This window comes from Rhipicephalus sanguineus, chromosome 3, assembly GCF_013339695.2.
Source record: "Rhipicephalus sanguineus isolate Rsan-2018 chromosome 3, BIME_Rsan_1.4, whole genome shotgun sequence".
Classification (NCBI taxonomy): domain Eukaryota; kingdom Metazoa; phylum Arthropoda; class Arachnida; order Ixodida; family Ixodidae; genus Rhipicephalus; species Rhipicephalus sanguineus.
Window position 1 is genome coordinate 213,070,460 of NC_051178.1, and position 25,776 is coordinate 213,096,235.

Here is a 25,776-nt window from a genome sequence, read left to right on the forward strand (position 1 = left end):
GCAGAAACATCATGTATGATGTTATTGGTAGACTTGCTGTCAACTCTGTTTTGGTAGTAGTGACGCCGGCAAAATAGTGGGGAATGGGAAGCGGCACAGACTAATCACTGACACTGGCAATGTAGCGATACTAATGAAACGCCTGGCAGAAACTTCCCTGCTATTAAAATTTTACGCGGTGGTATGACATCACACGTGACAGTTCCACCTCATGTGGGATTGCCTTCAAAAGCATGGCGCAGGTGCCAAGAAACCTCGCCGCACTAACACTTTACTATGTCGTTAAGCGTGCGCATATATAGTACTGCAAGCATAGTGCCCCTGTAAGCGTACTACACACTTTTATTCGGGGCGACACGAATGAGCTTTGCATCGATCTGCTGCTGCCTTCTCAGCAAAACCGCTAGAGTATTGCGGAGATGTGTCGCATGCAGGAAGCTAGTTATTGCCGCATTGATGCAACAAGGTACTCGCCTCACCCGTGCTACGAACACTCCCACAGCAAATGCACGCATAGGTGACAACACGCAGCAGTGTCAACACGAAAACTGCAGCGACCGGAAGAACCTGCTACACACAACAAAGAACCTGAGAGTCAACCCTGCTACGTATGCCTATCGATAGTTTTCGCTAAGCGACAGTAGCACCGGAACAGACAGCCTATAATCGGATACAACCTTAGAAGTCCGCGGCATTTCCTCCTCAAACGCCTGCACAAGCCACACTCAAAGGCTTGTGAGGCTGCTCAAAGGCCACGCAAGCCTGCACCAATGAGCGCGCTCTTCGGACTGACGTCATGAGCTGGACGGCCTGTGACCCTGCCTTCGGAGAACATTGCCGAGTGGGACTACTACTTTAGCTGCGGAGGCGATTGGTGGAGGCAGCTGCGCTTCAGTTGTCCGGGCGGGGCCTCTCCGGACTTCTAAGCTGTATTCGACTATAATGAGTAGAAGCAGCACGCTCGGGGCACGGCAGCATATTTTTGGGGGTCAGGCATATTTAGAGGAGATTATGGCAGCACCATGGGAGCCTTCATTAAAGAGGTGCATAGAAAAAACACGCGAACACCTCATTTTCTTGGTATCCGTAGCACTGCTTGGAAAATCATGTCAACCCAGCACTCGGCCTTTTTTTCCCCGCTGAAGCTGACGTGGGCATCAAAATTCTTGCTTTCGAGGCTGTTTTGAGCAGCTTGGCACAATTTTTGCGGTTTTTATGCTTTCGGAGCAGCTTGGCGCAGGAAAACGGAACCGTATAAAAAATGTGCAACATGTGCAGCTGTCTCACCCCTGCAATAGTAACAGACGTAACAACCTCTCACTTGCAAGAGATCATGATTGTGCAGACAACGTATGTCACCAAAACACCAGTGTGTATCTTCTAAGTGATCTCCATTGGCGAGCCCCATGACATTTACTGACGCCACATCAGGTGTCGCCAGGTTCCTCGGACATACTGTTGACATTAAACAGCGAAACAGAAAATGCAGCCACCATGAACAAAGGTGCCGTAAATCAGGTTGTCATTGGTTACATCCAATGTTAGGCTGATGCTTTTAAATGCGAAGCATTTCTTAGCGAACTTCTGCGACTTTGAGCGTATCTATCTATCTATCTAGCCGCCTACGCCTTTGTGCTCTCCTGGTCGCTTGGTTCATCGAATGTACACCAAAATTGGTATGGCGTCACATGACTGTATGACGATCATAAATGATAAGTCATAACATGAAAATCATGACATGCATGTCATGTACAGCATGATTTACATGCCACGCTCATGGTGTGCTGGCGGCCGTTTCGCTAGCTTGATATACACCAAAATTGGTATCTTGCGACGTGAGTGTGTAACGAACATAAATGACACGAGTTAACATGAAAATCATGACACGCATGTCATGTACAGCATGACTTACGTGCCACGCTAATGGTGCGCTGGCGGCCGTTTCGCTAGCTTGATCTATCCCGAAATTGGTATTGTGCGACGTGACTGTGTGGCGAACATAAATGACACGAGTTAACATGACAATCATGACACGCATGTCATGTACAGCATGACTTACGTGCCACGCTCATGGTGCGCTGGCGGCCGTTTCGCTAGCTTGATCTACCCCGAAGTTGGTATTGCGCGACGTTACTGTGTGACGAACATAAATAATAGAAGTTATCACGAAAACCTTGACACGCATTTTCCTTAGTGACATACAAGACGATATATGCAGCTCTTTGCTGGCTGCTTCGCATTACATCGATTCCCACAATGCGTGGGATCTGCCGGCTTTTTTGTTTTCGTGGCGTGCAATGGTTTTTTTTGTTGCACGTTCACTGCATCAGAGAGCAGGTGGTTCAATATGGTGAACATATAACATCGATGTTGTACCAGTGCATGCAACATCAGAGGTTTTGATTGAGAGCCACAACGGCAGAGCTGGTGCAATAGCTTCACATACACTAGTTACCACAGTGAGCTGAAACTGTGCTTCTTTCGGCTTTATGCATGCCAAAACGCTGCTGTTGCATCAAGTTCTGCTTGCTGGATCTTGTATTCACCAAAATTGATTTTTTAAATGTTACTGAGGTTAGCTTTTGTTAGTTCAAAAATTCATGCGGCACCTTTCGTGCAAAGACAAATCAGTTGGTGACCATACACTTTGCATAAAAAAGTCACACTTTCGCTGCAAGGTTGAAGCAATGCATGCGAGAGCAACAAATTGGAATGCTATACGAAGTAGGGCTGGAAGCTAACTCCTGTAACGTCCAACCATGCATAACTCAACAAAATGCCAGTGTAAGAAAACACAAACGCTTCTGTGAGTGATGTGACCTTCATGCTGTCAATCATTTCATCGCAAACTGAGTGGTGGGACCAGCACATACAAAGCTTTAAGCCGTCTGACTGTGCCCGGCTAAGCAAAGTGGGGAGCCACCCCTCTGTCCATGGGTCTACCATGCAACGCTAGGTGGCAAGCATGTTTCCTTGCCACTAGATAAGCGTTCGTTGGCTGCGCTCACACGCTTTCGCTCCCACTTTATATGGCACATCACGGCTGTTGTGGACGCCACCGAGAACATCAAGAAAGCGAGCGCACGACAAAGACTGGGACTGGCGGGCGCCGCTGCATCTGCGATCACATACTAGCTACCGTGTATCAATAAACAGTTTCTCAGTTACCTTGGCTACGATTACTACAACGGCAGTGCTGATGGTGACAGCCAAAATGCGCCTAGGTGTCCATATAATTGCTATTGAGGTAGAAGTACAATTTCAGTAAAACAAAGTAAACTGCCAATTTTACAGACTTCATTATATCGATCTTTAACTGTGTTCGACTCACTTCCAGTCTAGATATCCAATACTTGGTTAGGGTCTAAATAAGGAAAGCTTCCACTCCAGACAAGTTGAATTATTATTGTTGACATGTTGAGAAATTATTGTCACCATCATACCCAGTTAGATGAAGTCAATGCAAAGAAGGACATTGCCTTCAAATAAAATAATCCTGGGGTTCTGCTTGTCAAAAGCATGATCTGATGCCACTGAACAATTCTGCCCACATGGGGTTGTGCACCTTAACCTAAGCACACAGTGGTGTGTTTTTGTATTTTGTCTCTATCAAAAGACAGAGTCTAACTCGCAATGTTGAGCTCAGTAGCACAACACCACAGCCACTGGGCAGTAAGCATGCCCACTCATCTTCTAAGACAGCAAAGTCACTTGGGCATTCATTTAAGGCTCCTATGACAGGTCATGAGCTCTGAGGAGAGCTGGATCCATTCTCTGGCGTGTGCCTTGTATTCTCCTCCAAATGAGGGTGGTGGGGCTGCCACAAAGCCACATCACGGTCTGGGAGCACAGCTCACTCTTAACAGAATTCACTCTTAAGGACCACTTTAATTTATATCACTGCACAGACGAATAATGCTATAGCAAAGTTGCTGGGTATTAACAACTATTTATGCACTGGCGATGTTACAGATGTTGCAAGTAAACAGCTACGAAGGGTAGAGCCATTTCATGAAATGAAACTAGGCTAATAATTTATCATTTTCCAGGTGATGAAGTGCTCTGAAATTTTGGTAAATGTATCCGAACACTCTGCCATGGATTTACGTTCATAGGCAGGGATACTGAGAGCCCATTTTTAGAAGCTTAGATAAGCACATGAGCACCTGGTTACAGACAACTTGCTTTTCAGGAGCAGCGCACAAGCAACAAACATTCACCCACCCACCCACCCACCCACCCACCTACCTACCTACCTACCTACCTACCTACCTACCTACCTACCTACCTACCTACCTACCTAGCCGCCTACGCCTTTGTGCTCTCCTGGTCGCTTGGTTCATCGAATGTACACCAAAATTGGTATGGCGTCACATGACTGTATGACGAACATAAATGATAAGTCATAACATGAAAATCATGACATGCATGTCATGTACAGCATGATTTACATGCCACGCTCATGGTGTGCTGGCGGCCGTTTCGCTAGCTTGATACACACCAAAATTGGTATCTTGCGACGTGAGTGTGTAACGAACATAAATGACACGAGTTAACATGACAATCATGACACGCATGTCATGTACAGCATGGCTTACGTGCCACGCTCATGGTGCGCTGGCGGCCGTTTCGCTAGCTTGATCTACCCCGGAATTGGTATTGCGCGACGTGACTGTGTGACGAACATAAAAACACGAGTTAACATGAAAATCATGACACGCATGTCATGTACAGCATGACTTACGTGCCACGCTCATGGGGCGCTGGCGGCCGTTTCGCTAGCCTGATCTATCCCGAAATTGGTATTGTGCGACGTGACTGTTTGGCGAACATAAATGACACGAGTTAACATGACAATCATGACACGCATGTCATGCACAGCATGACTTACGTGCCACGCTCCAGGCGCGCTGGCGGCCGTTTCGCTAGCTTGATCTACCCCGGAATTGGTATTGCGCGATGTGACTGTGTGATGAACATAAAAACACGAGTTAACATGAAAATCATGACACGCATGACAAGTACAGCATGACTTACGTGCCACGCTCATGGTGCGCTGGCGGCCGTTTCGCTAGCTTGATATACACCAAAATTGGTATCTTCCGACGTGACTGTGTGACGAACATAAATAACACGAGTTAACATGAAAGTCATGACACACATGTCATGTACAGCATGACTTACGTACCACGCTCATGGTGCGCTGGCGGCCGTTTCGCTAGCTTGATCTACCCTGAAGTTGGTATTGCGCGACGTTACTGTGTGACGAACATAAATAATAGAAGTTATCATGAAAACCTTGACACGCATTTTCCTTAGTGACATACAAGACGATGTATGCAGCTCTTTGCTGGCTGCTTCGCACTACATCGATTCCCACAATGCGTGGGATCTGCCGGCTTTTTCATCTTGTAATGCTTATGGTTATTTGACTGCCATTAACCATTGACAGCTTGTAACCAGGTAAATTATTGACGAGATGAGCTGTAATGGATGATGCAGTTTGGAGCAGTAAAATTTTGCAGGAACAGCAGTAAATGCCCACCATCATGCAATAGAGTAGCCACACAGGTGCACATGTTAGGCGGGCCGACCCATGAACTTAGTAGATGATTGTTTCTCATTCCTACGCTAGATGTTGGCCTACAAACTGAACTGTCACTGTTACCGTTCTACAGTAAACACCCGTTAAGATGAATCCTCGCCTATGCCGAACAACAGAGGATCGTTTGTTTGGTTTCCCATAGACTCAATCAAAAAAAATAATCCGCTTAAGACGAACTGCCTAACTGTACTCTTCTATTAAGACAAACTTTCGCAGTGACCGGCAACGCTGGCGATTTTGGAAAACGAAGAATGCAGTCTCGATGAAGCATTCAGGTGACAAGAAAAAGCAAAAAGAAAAAAAAGCTTCGTGGAGCAAAGACACGAAGCAAATCGCGATACGGAGGGAGCGAGGTAAATGAAAAACAGAGGTCAGCGGATAAAGCCGGTATCCCACTCACCCCCAGCCTGTGGGTGGGGGACGTGCCGGCTTTATCAGCAAAGAAAGCAACAAAAAGAACTGCAGGATTTACAACTGAGACCCCCAAGCCATTGCATCCTTTTGTACCCCCCCCCCCCCCCCCTGATGCTCCTGGTAAGACGAACAAATGACCGCGGTCTAGTGATGCAGAACTATCGATGGTGCTATCGATAGCTGAGTCACTATCGAACTATTAATGGTGAAAAATACTATCGATAGCGCTATCGATAGTAAAAAATTCGATGGTACTATCGATAGTATAAATTCAACAGCGTAGACTCATTGCAGAATAAACTTGGTTCCCCGCGCGCGTGGTACATAGTGGAGCCAGAGGAGCAGGCTGAAGGGAAAGAAAGTTGACATTACAGTAGAACCCCGCTGTTACGTTCCTCACTGCTGCGTTTTCCCGGCTGTTACGTCGTTTTCCGCCGGTCCCGGCATAGCTCCCATAGGATATAATGTATTGGGAACCCCGCTGTTACGTCGTAACTGTCGGACCGTTCCCGTATGATACGTCGCGAAGTGCGCCCGGAGCCGACCGAGTGACTACCAAAGAGAGCGGCCACGGTGCATTTTCACGCAGCTTGGCCTCGTTTGACCGTAACATTAGCCGCATGAGAGGCGCAAGCAACAGGATCTTTCAATTGATGCAAACAAAAGCATGGCCTTCGAGATTCAAATTGCGCAGATGGCGTCTATGACGTAACTGCTCACGAAAGCAAGGCCTTCGAGATTGGCATTTACTATTGACAAAAGCATAGCCTCTGAGATTTGCATTGCACAAACATGGTGTGTATGACGTAACTGCTTGCGAAAGCAAGGCCTTCGAGATTGGCATTCACTTCTGCCATCGCGTTGGCGTAGACTCATCATCATCGTTATTTGTCGGAGAACGGGAGGAGTTCGAGCTGGTTGGAGCTCGCATGGTCGTGCGTGCGGTTCGCGGTCGGACTCGCTGCGCCGGTCGTGATTGCGTGTGCTTAGTTCTTTCATGCCTACAGCTGTTGGTGTTAAAAAAATCACATACGTTGATTACATTTCTGTGGATAAGGCCGTCCTAAGCTCCGCGTTTCTATCCATCGACTAGATCGCGGCTGAGTTCGCCAATTTTCGTGCTGCTCGTAAGAATTGAAATAAAATTCTGTACCACTAAATATTTTGCCGTTTTTCCTGTTTTTCGGCTCTTACGTTTCCCGTCTCTTACGTTTATTTCCTACGGTCCCTTCAAAAACGTATCAGCGGGGTTCTACTGTATTTTGTTCTTCACCAGAGTGCTTTGCTTACAAATGATCATAAAGTCAAACTGTTCAGCTGTAGCAGAAAGGAAGCCTTTAAATGTGGTGGGACTACGCGGCTTCAAATTGATATTGCATTTTATGATTTCAAAAAAAAAATCAAGAAGTTAATTGTAAGGTGTAACTGGTTGCTTTTGGATATGAATTTATTGATGGATATATTCCGCCATGTTCACTGCGGAAATAATTAGTTTCTTTCGCCAAGAATTGCCCATAAATTCAGCGAAGGTGATAGTAGGCTATCGCAAATATTTTGGCAATATGGCCGGCCAGCAACCACATCATTATGCACACAACTATCGATAGTATTGTCACGTGGTTGTGACGAAGAATGCTGCAGCAAGACTGGGAAATACGGAGCTCTTTATTTGGGCGAACTTTTGCCCAGAAAATCAAAACTCAAAATACAAGCGATACATGCTGCGCACTGATAGTAATGGGAGCAGTCGTCAGCCGTTGAGTAATCTCATCGGTGGAATGCGTCGTCCTTTATACATCAGTCATCAAACCTTCCAGTGTTATCGCTGGTGCTCGCGTAAGCTCTCGAATAAACTTGACCATTCGCGTCCGGCGCGTAATCTTAACAGAATGATCTCAAGCAATTGTGAAGTTTCTCAAACATTACGGCGCGGTCTGCGTCAAACGTTGCTAACAGTATTTTGGGGGGAAATTGGAATACGTCAAAACAAAGCAATAAACACGAGTGGCATTAATATTGCTATAGTAATAATAACGATGGTACTACCGATTGCACTATCGATAGTTTGTCAATAGTAGCACTATCGATAGTTTGTTTGCACTATCGATAGTTTCAAGAAAACTATCGATACTATCGATAGTCAATTTACCGATAGTTCTGCATCACGACCGCGGTCCCTTCGAGTTTGTGTTAAAGGGAGTCTGTGTAGCAACATTGGATGTAGATGCCAACAAATCACCAATGGACGATTTTCATCAGCTTTTCAGAAGTGCCATCAGTTGCGCCTTCTCATAGCACTAGCAACAACAAAGTGCTGCGCTTTATTAGCCCCGAGAACGAACACTGACGGCGCGGCAGTCGCGGCGATGTGACGTCACGGCAAGGACTCGCTTGCTCCGCGGCCGAGGATCGCCTTTTTCCGCGCCCGCCGCGTACCCGCTCTTTCACGATACGGTGGTGATTACTGCTCATTCTTGCGATGGAAATCTCCCAAGGGACAAGGTTGAAGTTTACGCTACTAGCGAAAGTTTAGTAAGCTGTAGAAAGTTTGGATAATATAGCTTATAATGGGCGAATTCCTGTCCGAACGGAAGCTTCGCCGTGAAAATGGTGACGCACGAGAGCAAGGCATTTGTTGTTTTCACCTCATACTCCAAGACATCGTTGCTAAAAAATTTACGCTAATGGTTCTAACTTCATTACAACTTGGCATAGACTCCACGGCTAGAACACGCGTCCCGAAGATTACAAATTAAATTAGGACGTTTTCAATTCACTAAATACATTGTACAAGTTATGCCTGCCTTTGCAGATTATCTAGGTGATTTGACAGAATTGCGCCTTCTGCTACAGAAGACTTCAGATTAATCTGTCTATCGTAACGAGTCACTTAATACATCCGGGAAATTAAACAAAATAATACTGCCACGCACACAATGGTTTCGGGAAATTCTGAGGTGTTAGTATACTTGGATTATGGAAACATTTCTTCTCAACACTCGTCTGGGATTATGTGGCCGTATACCCCGATTTGCATGAACTGCTGGTCCGATCAACCGCCGGGTCACAAGCGGTAATGTTAAATTCTCGTGGGAGCACTGTTGATAATAATCGTCTGCAAAACAAACGCCTGAAAGTCAAAATGAGCGTTTTGAACTGTTTCACTCTCAGTGACATGGCCCACGTATTAATTGAACGTCCTTCGCCTTAATCAGTCAATCAATGGTCTCGCACGTCATGTCCACATAAAGGTTCATGATGCTCAGGGGTATATCAAATGCAAAAAAAAAAAAGTTTATGAGCTGGCTATCTAAACTAGTACTTATACAAGTGTACAGCGCCGTTGCTACGATGCTGCATAAAGACACAATCTGACACCAATAAGGAGTTTCTGCAATTAACCTCAACTTTTTTATGTTGTGAAATGAAGCCCCGAAATTATTGCGAGAAAAACGTGAAACTAAACAACACGATGAGTTAGCGAGTACGCAAGAAAAACAAACACAACAACTGCGGCAGTATTCTCGGGCGAGCTCTTTCAAGATATTTTGCGAAGCTCAATACTGCATGCGCTTTCGTAATCGTGCGCGGGGCTTGGCACACTGGCAAGAACGCTGTCCGCCGATCGCGGATGCGTCCGATGCATATAACACTTGTGGAGGCGAAGCCATCATATTTTTAAAGGAATCGCCCGTGAACAACACAACCTAATAATATGAATAAAGTGTCTTGCATGTCAAGACCACGACATGATTGTGAGACACGCTGCAGATTAATTTTTACCGCCTCGAATTCTTTTAATGTGCCCCTGTATCTAAGTAGAGGAATGTTGCTTTTCACACCCGTCGAAATGCGGCTGCTGTGGTCGAGAATCAGACTCATCCCCGAAGTTAGCAGCGCGACACAACAAACCTGATCACCCCTTTCAAAGTGTGCACGACGGTGCACCATTGGGGACTGTGAAGAAAAGATGCATATAACATTTTGTCGTTTTACTAGGAACATTATTGATGCTGTTTCCGTCATTCATCTGAAGCTTGAGACAGGCAAAAAGCGAACGTAAACAGCGGAACAGCGCACGAAGCAAGCGCGTGATATGCCGGCGCATCACGGCGGGCGTCGAAGAGTCCTTGCCGTGACGTCATCCGCGCCTCCCGCCAGGCGGCGCCACCCCAACTTCTTGGGGCTAATAGAGGCACCTGATGCGAGTATCATGGCACCAACTAGCCACAATCTTGTGAGCAAGGCATTCGCACATTACAACACAGTGGGCACAACTAGTGAGTTTTCAGTATCGCTGATGTCTTCACAAGAAGATAACGACAAATATTTTGAAAAAGCAAATGTTGGCAAAGGACTGCAGAGGATGCTATCAAGAGGCCAGTTTATTCAAGCAACTGTATTTGTGCAGTGTTAATGAATGTTGTGAGGAAAGTAACACAGACACAACCTTTAGGCAATTCCTCAGTTATGTACTATTAGTAATTAGCCAGCATAATCGAGCACATTCTTTAGTGAAGTAGTAGCAGTTGGTTTGGTTACTTTTTTCAGTATTGTGTACAAATCTGGATAAGAGGGACATTTTTGTAACCATAAGTAGTTTGCTCCTGGAACTAGTCTGGATGAACTTCCTTGTGCTGTAACAAAGGGAATCATGCACATATGAAATCTTTATGCAAACAGAAGTGATTTTTCCGTATCAATTGAGGTATAAAATATTTAGCCCTAATTGGTAAACGTTTTGAGAAATTCTTGGGTTGGCAGGAAGGGACATAGATAGGAGTGTTAAATACAGCACACATGTAAAGGTTCACCGCACCAGCATTACAGAACAAGCTATAGAACAGTATTTAATGTCCCAAAGTGACACGCAGCCTACTAGGTACTGCCTTGGAATAGCTTTTTTTTTTTTAACCAGCGCTCAATATCATCATGAAACCTGCAACTTGACAGCAGGATTCCATTTGCTTCTGTGCCACGATTGCAGATGGAAATGAAGCATTTCATGAGGCAACAGTTTAACACTGTCACATGCATTCATCTAGCTAGACTACAATGTCAGCATAAAGAAAGGTCACGAGGCCCACTCTGTTCTTGTGTCAACCTCCCACATATTGGTGGCGAGGAGTTACGGAGTCGCCCTCTATCGGACGCGCCTCGATTGCGTGCTAGGTAGGATACCGCCGGCGCGCTCCCCATAGGTTTTGCGGTCGGCGCTCTACAAAAACACCTCGCGGAAGCCCTCCAGGACATTTCTGTAACTACTTTCGAAAGGAACTGTGTTTTTTACTGTCAAAATAATCATTTTCGATGAACTGAAAGCACAAGATAGTCTACAGTTGCTGTCTGTAGAAAACTGAGCACCCGCTTCACGCGGTCACCGCGTTGGAGACCCCTGAACCGGCTTCTTGCGTGAAAGGTAGTCACTCGCTGAGTGCAAACTATGTGAAATATCTCGTTAGATTAGACTGCCTGTAGAACCAAACGGAGCATAACAGAAAGAAGCCTCAAGCCAGCGCGATCGCACGGGTTCGCGACGACTGACGGTGCCTCTGCATGTATATGAGCGTCTGCATGTATGTTCGTACTGATGGTTTCGCTTTTGCTACGAGCACGTTTTGGCACTGCGCTGTGAACTTTAGGCCGCAAAATATGAGAATTTGTGAGTACACAAACAACTACTGTTGCACGGACGCTATCAGAGCAGTTCAAAAACAATTTGGTTACAACTACGGCTTCGGTGTGCATGGCAACTTTGTGATGTGCCGTCCCAACGATTCAGTGTTTTTTTTTCGGTCTAAATTCGTGTGCGTTTCAATGTCATTTGACAAGTTGTCTCGCACTGCGTATTGATCGGTCTTCTCAGCGGGCAAATGCCGCGGCTTCTGTTTCTTTATTCAGTGCACTTGTTTCGTATCGTGCTCACACAAAACGTGAGCAAATGCGACTCCTTTTTTTAATGCTCCTTAATTATCGCTCCCTTTGCATTCCAGTGAACTTGCCGCTCTCTGTCATCAACATATTTATAGACCAAAGCTTCACCACTTCGAGATTGCTGGTGGAAGGAGAAGCTACGTTTGCTGTTTTGCAAACGTAGGCTGTGAACGAGGACCCACATGAGCTTGAAATAGCGGTGAATAAAATAGAAGTTGTTGCAGCAACCAGCAGCCGCAAAACAGGATAGTAATTATTTGGCGAGTACCCCAGCAATTTTGGCAGCAGTGTTGTGTCTAACGCAAACAGGGTGGCATATCTTTCCCACAAAAATAAATGAGGCTTATGGGGTGCTCCAAGAAAATACATGGGGTTGGAGAGGCCCAACGTGGGTTTGCGAGTGGCACAAATAAATTTGGGCTTTTTCCTATTTCCTATTGTTTGCGTAAGGGGAACGCAAGCTTGACTGAAAAAATGTTATTGCCAACATAAATGCAGCACACCAGCAGCAGCATTTGACTCTTTCGTTATCCACCAGCAAATGTCGCGTAGCTTATGAAGGCGAAAGCCTTAGATGCCTCTTCAAACGAATAGATTGACCGTCGGCGGCGTCAACACGAGTGACGAAAAAAATAATCGTCATGTGATGACGTCACCATATGTTGTCACAGATACCTAAATTTGTAACTTCATCATGACATCACCATGACGTGACATAACGTGATGTCACATGATGACGTATTCACATGACATGGTCCCTTTGCATTGCCTCCGTGATCGGTGGGCCGATCACGGAGGGTGATCGGAGGCAATGTAAAACGTTGAGTAGCTTATGAAGGCAAAAGCCCTAGATGACTCATCAAACGGGAAGATTGCCCGTCGGTGTCCTGCGTCGGCGGCGTCAACACCAGTGATGCAAAAAATAATTGTCCGTGATGGCTTGACCATATGACGTCATGATGACGTCACAGGTCACAAAACATGTAGCGTCATTATGACGTCACATAACGTGACATCACATGATGACGTATTCACACGTCATGGTTGCTTTGCATTGCCTCCGTGATCGGTCACGGAGGCCGTGCAAAACCACGTTAGGTGCAGAACGCTTTTGGAGGGGGGCGCGTGAGAATCAATACATCGACTGACAAGAAGAAGAAGATGGCTTTCGCCTTCTAGTCATCTTTGGCGAATGCATAGGGGACCCTGTGAGTATTTTAATTCAACGTATATAATGACCTGCGCATCAGCAGCCGATTTTGTGGATGCTGAGCACAGGGCCGACGATCAAGAGGTCGCACGGGAGGGTTCTGAGATGGTATCGCACGTGGTAAAAACTAGCGCCTTATCCATCCTGTGGCAGATAAGCATCATTTGCCGGCGGGAAGCGCACATGAGCCATCGTCTAAGTGCGCGCTGTCTGCTACTCACCGAACATCGCAGGCCCGACACAGTAACGAAAGTCTTCGTCGCAGAAGTGCTTGTTGCACACAAGACTCGTAGCCGATGGCTACTTGCCGGTTCTTAGCTTTACAACCCATGCTTCACGCAGTTTCTTGTCCCGTTTACCGGTGCAGGCTAACACTGGGCTCCGCTGCATAAGCCCGGCACTGTGGCACCGAGCGGTAGAACCTCATGTTCGTCGCCTTCGGAGGCAGCCACTCTATTACAATGGTTTCAATTGAGCGGAAAATGCGAAAAAACTTCCGTATTTGAAGAGACCGCAGCACATGCGGGGCTTGAAACTCGTTTTCAAAGCATGCGGCAGCGCTCCACAAGCAGCCGACGCGGCCGCTGAGACCACGTGATCCTGCCAAGCACGTCACGCCGACGGTGGCGCCGGCGTTTCCAGTGGTGGGCCTCGAGGCCAATACCACTTTGCTCAGTGTATTCCACATATACCACTCCCACATATACCACTTTGCTCAATGTACACTGCCGAAAGTGTAGTTGCTGCGATCACACATTCTGAGTAGGAAGGTTACACACAAGGCACGTCCGTTTGGAGACATGCTTGCTAGTTGTGAGCTGTAGCCTCCTTCGCATGAGCTCGCATCAGCGTCGCTTCACTCGATGCTAAAGTCAGAATAAAGCAGTGTTTTACTGGCGTACGAGTGACGAAAACCCGACACACAGTGGTATTTGATGCGTCTATCGCAACACAGCAAAGATATTGCGTCATGCTGCCATGTCTTTACTTGATGCATGAAGTTCATTGCGAAAGTTCACACCATGTACTCCAGCCTTACTGTTTCGCCTCCGGGATCGGCACACCTTTGACCAAGCGACGATGTTATGGGATGACGTCAATGGCCTTGTCATGTGATGTCACGATGATGTCACAAATTTTTGGCGGTCTGTGACATCAGGATGACATCACAGGGTGATGTCATTGATGACATCATGTGAAATTGAGGTCATGTGACTTCTGCTACGCCATCTGTACACACACATTCACCTGAGTATCAAATGACTTTGGACCTACTTTTATGACTTAGCTTTTTCCCATCATTCGTGTTTGCGCCACTGCCACCAAGGTCTTGTGACGTATTGCCACGTCTCGCGAAATCTAAAAAATTTCTTGACTCATGAAACATATAAGGATTTCGCCTTAGAAAGGGCCTTTGACTACATGGCACACCATGGCTGACTGTGCAGATCGTAAGTAAATTCAGTCAAGAGGGCCCTTGTGGACAGCAAGAGCACTTCACCTTGCTCAGAGGGGTGGCGGTGGGGACCGTAATGGCAGTGTACCAAACAATGCCAAATATGGCAGAAGCTGGCAACAACGTTTAGGCAGAGTCTTTTGATGGCACTTTGCCAGATGTCGCCGCCCTAAAACGGGCGGTCATGTAGGCTCCCTACTATCCTCCCCAAATTCATCAATCATCGAAGTGGGGCGCAAGTCTGCACCACACCATTAATCGGTCCTGTCCCATCATTGTTTAAAGTGAACAATTATGGCGATGCAGGTTTCTGACAATAACGGTGGCTGAGGACCCCTGATGTTGCATTCCAAGAACTGTTTGTTTCCCACCTTTACTTCCGGAAAGCCAGGAACCTAACACAGGCAGCTGTGAAAAGCAAGTCATCGCTTTTCACATTGGCATCCATTGTGAAGCTTGTTTTTTTCCTACTCGACCAATAAAAGGAAAGGGAAAGAACCCCGTTTGCACCTATGGCACGATTGAAGAACTTTGTGGAAAAATGCAAGCAGCTCACCTGTGGAGTACAGTTTCCAAAGGAAAGAGCAGCACATCTGCCACGAGTGCACCAATGAGTGATGCCACCATTTCTTCAAGAAATGAAGCACCTTCTGGCTGTACTTCCTGCAATTACAAAAGCCTCAATGTGATTAATGCACATACTATTGCCGATTACCAGTGTTACTGACATCACGGATAAGTGCAGTAGCAATTGACAACTTAGTTATTGTTACAAAAGCTTTGTGCTCACATATTAAGGGTCTATATTCTACACTGCACAAAAGCATAACCTTGGTGTAACCATCGTTTAAGAGTCAATAAAAAAGCTTATGCGATGACTAACAACTGGTTTACTCTTTTTACAACAATGCATATAAATGCCAGAACTGTACATGTGCACACATAACAAGACAGAAGCAAGGCATGTTGTTGGGCCAGTCGGTTTAAGGTTTTAACAAGGTTTTAAACTGCATGAAGAAGACAGGACGAAAACAGGAACACATACACACACACACTGCGCTTGTGTGTGTATACGTGTTCCTGTTTTCGTCCTGTCTTCTTCATGCAGTTTAAAACCTTACTGAAACAAGATAGAAAAGTGCTAAGTCACACCAGAGCCAGCTAACAGAGACACATACCTGCCAAGTTTGGAGAAACGGAATCCGGGAGATATACTCAACGGGGGGGGGGGGTTTATAAAATATGTCGACCACGGGAGGGGGGGGGAATAAAGTATGCCGGCCGTGCGGGGGGGGGGGGGGGGGAGTACTGCGATAGCAATTATAAGGACATTAGGCAGTTTTAGAATAGCGTGCGCAAAGCTGTGCGTTGGCTTCTCGCGCAACTGCGCATGCGTCGTGCGCTAACCGCTTCCGGGCTCCCGTTAGGTGACGGAAATAGCGGGCCGCAAACGCTAAAGCTAACTAGGCGTACGCTAACTGTCAGCGGAATTTTGCGGTCGCCGCTGATCTGTACAGAGTCCAAACCGATAACATCGCTTACGCATCGTCTGTTTCACGTGCGAGTAAAAGCGCGCTAGCGCTAGGGACGAACGTGGTTGAAGCAGAGATGAAACGACCCGACCGTCACCGTCGTGCGAAGGGCACATGCGATAACATCGCTCTGCGTGCGAGGCCTGTCGTCGCTTGCTTACGCGCTATCTCGACAGACATCGGTAACGGCTACCCTTTTAAGTGTTGGGCTCTCCACTTAAAGCAGTAGTGACAAAATTCTGAAGGCGAGATAACTTGTGGGATAGATTTGTGTATACAAAAACGCATCATCTAAGAAATATTAATGGCTGATATAACCTATAACTAGAGCTGTACGAATAGCAAAATTTTGGGTGCGAAGCGAATTCGAATAATAAAGATTGAGTGCGAATCGAATCGAATAATTTTCGAATAATTTTCTAATAATTTTCTAATATTTCTCAAACATTTTTCGAATAATTCGAAGTGAAATTACAGAAAAATTTGCAGAGAATCCCTAAGTATGTTCTTGTGAGATAGCAACATGAAAGTGTTTCTTTTCGCTAGGTTGATGAAGCACTGGCGGGGTGGTGTTTCATAGTTGTCTTATCAAGAATAAGGCAATGTAGAGGCCAAATTGTATTTACGTACTACATGATTTGGTGCAACAAAAGTGTTGCCAACAACACTTTACACGTGATAGGCAGAGATGCCGTTTTCTCAGCCTCTCCTCCTCTTTCAACTTCTGTGCAAGCCCAACTGATGTGGCGGACAAGGGTGTGCTCCCTTCAAGTCCGGAGTTCCAAATCTGCCTCGTAGACGTCGATATATAAGAACATCAGAAATCTTCGATGCTAAAAAGCTTTGGCTTCCGATTTTTCGGACTTCCTGCCCAAATTTCAGGTCCGAAACAGCATTAATTGAGCCCCCACCTCTGCCACATCTTTCATCTCCATATTGGAACCAGCGCTTTCTTGAGTTAATACATTTGCGACCGTAGCGGAGCTTGAAAGGCAGCTTTGCCGCAATACGGGGGTGTGAGGAGGTGAAGCACATTGAAAATCTAGGGACCACTTCCAATCGGACGTTGACTGTCTCTTGGCTAAGTTCGACCGCAACGGAGCTTGAAAGGCAGCTTTGCCGCAATACGGGGGGTGATGAGGTGAAGCATATTGAAAATCTAGGGACCACTTCCAAACGGACGTTGACTGTCTCTTGGCTAAGTTCGACCGTAACGAAGCTTAAAAGGCAGCTTTGCCGCAATACGGGGGTGTGAGGAGGCGAAGCATATTAAAAATCTAGGGACCACTTTCAATCGGACTTTCTCTTGGCTAAGTTCGACCGTAACGGAGCTTGAAAGGCAGCTTTGCCGCAATACGAGAGTGTAATGAGGTGAAGCATATTGAAAATCTGAAGGGGTCACTTTCAACCGGACGTTGCCTGCATTTGTCTTTGGGAAGTTCGAATAGTTCGAATAGTAAAATTTCAGTGCGAATCGAATCGAATAGCAAACACTATTCGAAAAATATTCGAAATTTCGAATATTCGCACACCCCTACCTATAACACACTTAGGATCAATTTTTAAATTGCGTGTTGCGCATCTGTACGCGGAACGTCCCTCCTCGCGTCACGACATCAAACAACAGCCACCTGCATCACGAGCTTGTGTTGGCGCCATAATTCTTGCGAGCGCTCTCTCCTAGCGAAAACAGAGCGCACCTTTTTTACGTACTTATATGTACGCATCACAGGCAAGCGCTATGACACGTTTGCGTTGGCAGCACTGCGGCACAAAGTGCACAGCTACTTCATGCGCAATGCAACTGAGTTGAACCTTTCTACCATCGTTAAAAAAAAAAAAGAAGAAAAAGAATCCTTTCGTCCTTTCTACGTGGCCAGACAACTTTGCTCATGTGGCCAGACAAAACACTGGACGCGCGGGGCAAAACTGGATTTCCGGGAGATTTTCCTATGACCCGTACAACCGGGAGAAACGTTCAAAATCCGGGAGTCTCCAGGGTAATCCGGGAGACTTGGCAGGTATGGAGACAGCAGCACATAAGAACATATCTCGCCAAGTTCACTGATACAGTCATCTGATTTCCTCTGTATGTGGTTCGCTTCCAAGGTATGTTCATCCTTGCTTTTGCCTAGAATCCATGTCTTATCAAATTGCGGAGCACAATTGCAGCAACAGTTCAGATGATCAATGTAAAAATAAAGCAGCCGTAAACGTGTTTTTTTTTCCTGCATGCATTGCCAACAAAAAGAAATGTGGCTCACCGGCGCATCGCCCATGGGGCCATGCACAATGCCAGCCTGGTGCCGCAACAGTAGTATCTGTCGGTGCTGTCTGTGCCGGTGAATGCAGAGCAGTTGCAATGCAGCCCATCGCACCACGCTGGACAGTAGGTAGTGGGCGAGGCCATGAGCCATGGATGGGCCCAGGAGGCGCCACAGGGGCAGCAGGCGACCACGCTTGGGACCCCCTCGTGGAAGCAGCCGCACTAGACCCTCACGCAGGCAGTCAAATAAGCCCGGTCGTTCACTGGCCCCCTCGCACTGAACCACTTCCACGAGACTGGCACAGCTGAAGGGCGTTGCCACAGCAAGGGCCACGCTGTTGCACAGCATGTGAAACACATAACACAATCTACTCATATCACTGGTTCTTTCCATTCCTTTGGTCAATCATAAGCATACATCGTCCATGTACTACACAGAAGATCACATGGCCTTTCCAATGTAAATTAGCACCAGACTCTTACGCTTTACCACTTTTCACTTTCTTTTAAAAAGCAGCGGAGCACCAAGACCTTCAAAAATTGTACGATTTATTGTCGTAAAAATGCGCAGTGGCTACTGAGGGACTGCTGACATTGCTGCCAACACTTGTGTATCGTCATTCCCACAATATGGGATTGATCACCTTGGTTATATCTAATGGTGTATATGGGCCGATGAATCTAAGTAAAACCTACCCCTTCCGTAACACCCGGAGGATTCTTAAGAACTATAAGCTGATCTCAAATTTAAGTGTGAGAGAGAAGCGCTATTGCAGTACACACTTGGTATGTGGTGTGTCTTGGCATGGGAAAAACATGTTACACTGCTGCAATACTAATTGCAGTAATGTCAATAGCCATATTGAGATGGGTTCTGCCAGAATTCTTCTGAAATTAGAGCCCTCAAGGTAGAAGAAATAGGACTGCTGATGCTCCAGCATGAACAGTAATCTGACTTTTTAGCCTATCCCTTCACTGCCACATTTATTATGGGTGTGCGAATATCCGAAAATTTCGAATAACAAATCGAATAGCGTTCTATTCGATTCGTTACTCGAACCGAATAGTGCATATTCGAAACACCAAATATTTTTCGAATATTTTTCAAATATTCAGCAACGACGAAAAATGCTCGAAGAAAGGAGACGTTTTGTTTTCGTCATTGAATTACCGAGATGCATGCAGACTATGTACTTGCGGGACTATCTACACTATATTGATCACAGGATGAAGGTGCTTTGGCGCAGAACTCCAGTGTCGCCAAAGCGACACTGTCATCAGTCCACTGTCTTCACCATAACATTCATGATGATGTCAACACACGAAAACTGCTTTGTATTTATGTATCAGTTTTATTTAGAAGCGACTGACAAAGTACCAACTTTAACATTGCAGTCACTGCTACATTTCAGTCTGTAAGTTACAAAATATTTGGAAGGCTATAGTTGCCGCTGTAAACCAGTTTGCCTCGGTTTAAATAATTGCGGTGTTTTTTGTGTAATGTTCCTTTGTTTAAGCTTGTGAATATTTGTTTCAAATAAAATGTTGTAGAATTCCTGGGTTGTTTTGAAAATTGCTACCCTACCAGTCAAGGGCTGTTTTAAAAATGGCTGCCTTACTATTAGAAAACTATTCGAACAGTATTCAATTCTTATTTGTATTCGATTTGGTTCTAAAATTCACTATTCATGCACCCCTAACATTTATATTAAATGCTTAAGTATTTCTATGCTAACTTAACGAGAAAGCTATGTGTTGGTCTGTCATGTAAGACGAACCACTACACAGAAATAAATGTATAAAAGAAAATAGTTTTTTTTTTGGTGGCACTGGGTTTCAAACCTATGGCCTTACACTCACAAGCCAATTGTCTTACCCACTGGGCTAGACACGAATGCTTGCATAAGGTGAATATATTAACTATATCTGAACCACATGAACGTTTGAACGCGATAGCGTTACAGAGCTCGTTTCGCAGAAATTCCAGTGCCGGTGTAGGCAGCAGGGTCTTTGGTTGTGAGCGAAAAAGCAACGTTGGCCATGAACAAAAATTCGAGGTAGATGCAAATAAAATTATGAGCTGGAGGGCGTCTACACTTTGGCTTTCTTTGCAGCATGGTTCACGTCTCCACTGAGAAGCGAAGGCAGGCTAGCAATTGGGAAGGCGAGAAGAACACAGTCCGATTAGGCTATCGCATTCTACTCTTGTTGCCGCACCGTCTCGTGGAGGCGCTGCGATGGTGTGCCTGCCGTTTGCGAGAGATGGCGTGACCACGCTGCGTAGATGTTCCCTTACAAACACGTAGTGGGTGCATTGCTAGCTAGCCATAACAAAGGGCACGCACATTTGTGCACGCATTCTCTTACACACACACATAGAGGGTTCATCGATACTTTGAAAAAAAGGTCACATGCGTAGATGTTCCCTCACGCCACCGGGCTGTTGACACGCTTGTGATGGATTCTGTGCATGTGCAATGACTGACTGCAGTGATTGAAAGTGTCAGTGCAGTGAGTGAACTCAACGCGTACGAACGCACATAGAACAGAGGCGCAGGGCGCTGTCTAAAGTTTGCCCCAACAGTGCACCAGCACACAATACTCACTCATACTTTGGACACACAATACACTGTTGTCATAAAAGTGCTGTTGAAGAGGGCGGAAACCTTTACTTTTACTATAGATATGCCGTGCGTGTGTGTGCGCGTGCACGTGAGCGCGTGTGGATATTGCTACTGCGTTCAACTCTTAAGGCGAAGGCGAAGCTTAAGGGTCCCCCAATTTTTGCAGCCCTCTCCAGTACAACATGTAAAGCCAACATGGAGCATTGCACACACCAAGAAAATTCTAACTTTGAGTGAATTTCATGCCAAACATGCCACAAACAACACCTGTTTCACCGGTCATAAGGTGTGCCTTTCTTTGGGCAATTCCTGAAGCTGATGAATGCTTACAAGAAGATTTTCTGTTCTGTCTCGAGTCTTTTCTTGGTGGTTATGCATCTTTTTCTATTTCAGCAAGAATGAAAGATGCCGCCCATCAACAACGTTCCAGCGAAGGCTGCAACGCAGCACAAGCATGGGAAATACATGCAGGTGATACCCGAAATGAGCAGGAACAAAAAGCGCACTACTCCCTTTAATGCAGCAGCATATGACGACAAAACGGCAAGTGATTAGTAGCAAATGCTTGTGGATCACTTATACAACTAACAGCGAAGATTCTGCATGGACATTCTTTTTCTGGTCTAAAGCTTTGAAACAAATACCTTTTGAGAAGCAGATGTTGCCATAGCTGACGAAGAGAACTGTGTGATGTGAGCTCTCTGGAAACAAAAAGAGAGAACATTTCAGCCATGTGAAACACTATAAGAAACAACTCACCGAGGAAGTGAGGTCGTTTCAGCAAGGACAGTCTCCACCACCACAATGATGCCACGTACAATAAACATGCTTGGTGCACCTTTCCAGAGGGTGATCAAACCCTGCGTTAATAAAACACACAACAAAGCTGTAAGTCAATAAACACGAGGAAACACATGCTACAATATCTGGCACATAAACAGATGACTTATGCAGTTTATGCTATACTACTAACAGCAAAGAAGCTCTGTGGAAAAACATTTAAAGTGCAAACGATGTTCACACTAAAGTAAACCTTGTTTATATGGCATGCAATGCCTCATTTGGACCTTTGCCACAAGCACTGGAGATTGTTTATATGATTGTTCACGAATGAATGTTTGACTTGATAATGACAGTTAACAAAACTCAACAAATAAAAGCGCTAATGATATATGCCAACTGTCGTCACAAAAACACAAAAGGAAAAACAAATCATAGTATGTGCGTTCTCGCAATAATAAAACATTACTATTGCCCCGCTGCACCCACAGAAAGCAAGAGAACCTGAAAATTAATTCTGGCAGATCCTACACATTGTGGGAATCAATTTCATGCGAAGAGGTCAGCAAGTAGCTGCCTATGCTGCTTTTTTTTTGTCGTTGTTCCTTTGAGCCAAGTGTTATGAGGTCAATTGATGTCTGCATAAATTGGGTAGTTGTGTCTAGATTGCATGCATACCATGCACGTCGACTACACTGGTGCCTAAAGGGTAGTTTATTGTCTGACGTGTCGTTGGCACTCACGTTAGAGCCCAGCTGTCGGTTCTAGTGAAACGAAATGCACACTACGTTGTGATGATGTGTACGTCACAACCAGTAACCGTTGGTGTATTCTTCCAGGGTTGAGCAATGCTTGACTATAGCTTGCTGACACACAGGAGTACATACATAATGTTTACTAGATTATTACAAAAGTGAATAGCCAATAATACCTTGACTTGGGCGAGTTGGTACATACTCTGGACGAATGCAGCGCGATTTTGACAAAGACAGGAGGCACAGATAAGCACAGACGAGCGCCGGCTAGCCAGTACTGCAACCACAAGTGATGTTGCCACGATATGAATGAATGAAGAGAATTCTGGGGGCTTGTTTCTTTGTTTAACACAACGTTAATGAAAACCAGCAGATAATGAAGCCAAGAGATCCTATACAGGTGCCACGATATGACACCTGTACAGGATCTCTTTTCTAAGCAGTTTCAAGCACTGGCATGGCTCTGGGGTAGAATAGTTGACTGCCGCACAGAATGCCTTGGTTCAATTCCGGCTTGCATTGTGATTTTTATCATTGTGTACATCAGAATTTCTTGCTCACTGAGAGCACCACCGACGCTGACATCGGATTTTCTGAGGCACGGGGTCCTTAACACTATCTCGTTAAGAGTTTCGTCTATTCTCGACATTCCTGGGTCGATATAGACAGTGAATCACTTGTGGCACATACCCGCATGCCATGAGATGTGGTTTGTAGGGAAGGACGAATAGTAAGTTTCAGCGAATGGTGATTTGGTTGAATAATTTCGAATCTAATAGTTCGAATAGTATATATCACATATTGTTAAGAAAAATGAGCATTTTTGTCATGACCCAACTAACTTGCACAATATTTTTAGAATTAGAACTAGGCATATGTGAATGTCACTTTTTGGTTCAAAGTGGAAGCAACTTCGAATAGTACTAGCAAGATTTGTATAGCAGCAGTTATAACTGGTACAGTGCGTTACGTTTTAAAATTTACTACATTTAGCACATATAAGCCCGTATAACATGCTTTTAAATTTAAAAAAATAATTAACTGAGATGAAGGTAATGTGTACACTGTAGGAGTTCTCGCTGTCTAACCAAATGACAGAATGCAGCGCTGCCTCACAACTGAAGAAACATTTATTAGTACAAGAAACGATCAAGAGTTAATCTAACAACTCAAAGTCCACGCCGCCACCACACATGCCATCAACCATTGAGCCCTTGCCACGCCGGCAGTCCACCACACGCGTGCATACACTCTGCCAGTCTATCGCCAGCTGCCCGCACATCGTGTCGGCTGGCGCTTTTCTAGGGGATCTGTAGGACGCACACACCCAGACTGTGCAGCACGTATTGTTATCGGGTGGTGATGCACGCGATTCCCACAACATTTAACCTTGAAGTGTTGCTTCGTGGCAGTGCGGATTTCCCCTGAATAGGTGGTTTCGCAGCATAGCACCCCCACGCTGCAGTGAAACCACATTTACACGGGGGGGTTATATGGACTCGCATGTACAGTCGACCACAAAGTTTGCGGACCGTGCGAGCTCGTGCCAAACTGCCTGTCCGTGCCACGTAGCGGTGCGCCATCTGCCGTCGACTGCAGTGCTGGGTCGGAAACTGGTCTTCCAGTTATACACTGGCATATCAATTTTCTTCTGCCGCACTGCACATTGTTAGTTCATTGTTCTAACGCAATGCACTTATCTGTGGTATGAAAGTCACACTTGTACTGCGATAGCAGAATCAAAGTTACCACAGCGTTCTTCAAATGGTGTGGGTGAGAAAGATTGCGACGGATAACAGTTATGCTGATAAACTGCTCTAGAGACGGCAGCACGTAGCCACAACTGCTGAACAGCGCGTCACGTTAAGAAGTGAAAGGTGGAAAATATATGTGGAAAACAGCCAGGCCATCGATTAAGGGATGGATGCGTCTTGGGCGCAGCGCTGCTGTCGATCGTCGCTTATGTAGTGGAAATGTCGCGAAAAGGCTCTTGGACACGTGCTCACATGGTCCTTAAACTTTTGTGGTTGAATGCACATATATTTATTCATTTCGAATACTTCAAAATTTTGAATAATATAAATTCGTGTCAAAGCGAATTCGTATACTGTAATATTTGTTCGAATATTCGAAGCGCCTGAAAAATCTCCGATCCCTAGTGGTTTGCAAGTATGTGCTACACATGACTGTGTGAAAGGGTTTCATGACCTACCTGACAGGCATATCACGTTGTTCATGTCATGATGTGTCAGCGATGTTTGTCATAGACTTACACGCCTTCCGTTGTAGCTCTACTAGTAGAACATCGGATGCATAATTCAAAGGTTGTGGTTCTAATCCCACCGACGAAAAGGGTGATTTTTTGTCCACTTTAATTAACTTCAATTTACTTCATAATTACAGTTAAAGACAATTAATGTCCCCAATGCTTTCCTTGGCCTAATTACCTGTTGGATTCATTTGGTTGTGTATAACATAGAAACAAGCCGCTCGAAAAAATGCCCCCTTTGTACAAATAATGCATGTTGTTTTCATCGCTTCTGGCGCTGTGCATCATAGCACATGTAGGAGCACTAAAAAAAAATGTAGTTATAATTTTATGTGAATGGAAAAGCGATCTTCTGCTCCGACTAGAGTAACACACAGTGGCGATTTTTGGCATTGGAAGTGAGGTTTGGTCATGTGACATTCACACCTGGAACTGGGCATACGGACTGGCTTGACAGGCGAAGTCGAAACATTCACATGGTCCCAGATAGGCCACCCAATTATGTGCTAAAAAAATATAAGAACATTCTTTATACTTTACCAGGCACAAATTCACTACATCATAGCGGCTTATGCATGATTTTAAAAAAAATCATTCACGTGACTGTTGCTACGTGTTTTCAAAAGTGTGAAACTGGGGCCGTAACGAATAAAATAAAAATGATCCCCTGGCGCAGCAGGCGTCACGGAAAGCCTCCACGGAGCGATGCTGGTCACTTAATAAAACAAGTGGTGTTAGCAGGACTCGGCTTACCAACGTCTAGGGGAGGGAAGTCCATACAAGTGAAAGCATGACTGTGCATACACACGACCATAAATCAAAGCAAATTAAGTGGGTAATGAGTTACTTAGTAAATGTTAATTATATGATGATGATAAGAGTATCTGGGTTTTTACGAGCCAAAACCATGATTTGACTATGTGGCACACTG

At 45.4% G+C, this 25,776-nt stretch overlaps 1 protein-coding gene across 1 annotated transcript in view; it reads right to left on the reverse strand.

Moving 5' to 3' along the window:
- The window catches only part of LOC119388260 (mitochondrial outer membrane protein SLC25A46), a 28,004-nt gene that overhangs the window by 857 nt on the left and 1,371 nt on the right, over positions 1 to 25,776 (reverse strand). The window contains exons 5-8 of the mRNA XM_037655931.2: positions 21,801 to 21,901; positions 21,686 to 21,742; positions 18,416 to 18,752; positions 15,176 to 15,282 (exon numbers count right to left, since the gene is read on the reverse strand). Of these exons, the coding sequence (XP_037511859.1) occupies positions 15,176 to 15,282; positions 18,416 to 18,752; positions 21,686 to 21,742; positions 21,801 to 21,901 (602 nt within the window). The remainder of the gene's footprint in view (positions 1 to 15,175; positions 15,283 to 18,415; positions 18,753 to 21,685; positions 21,743 to 21,800; positions 21,902 to 25,776) is intronic.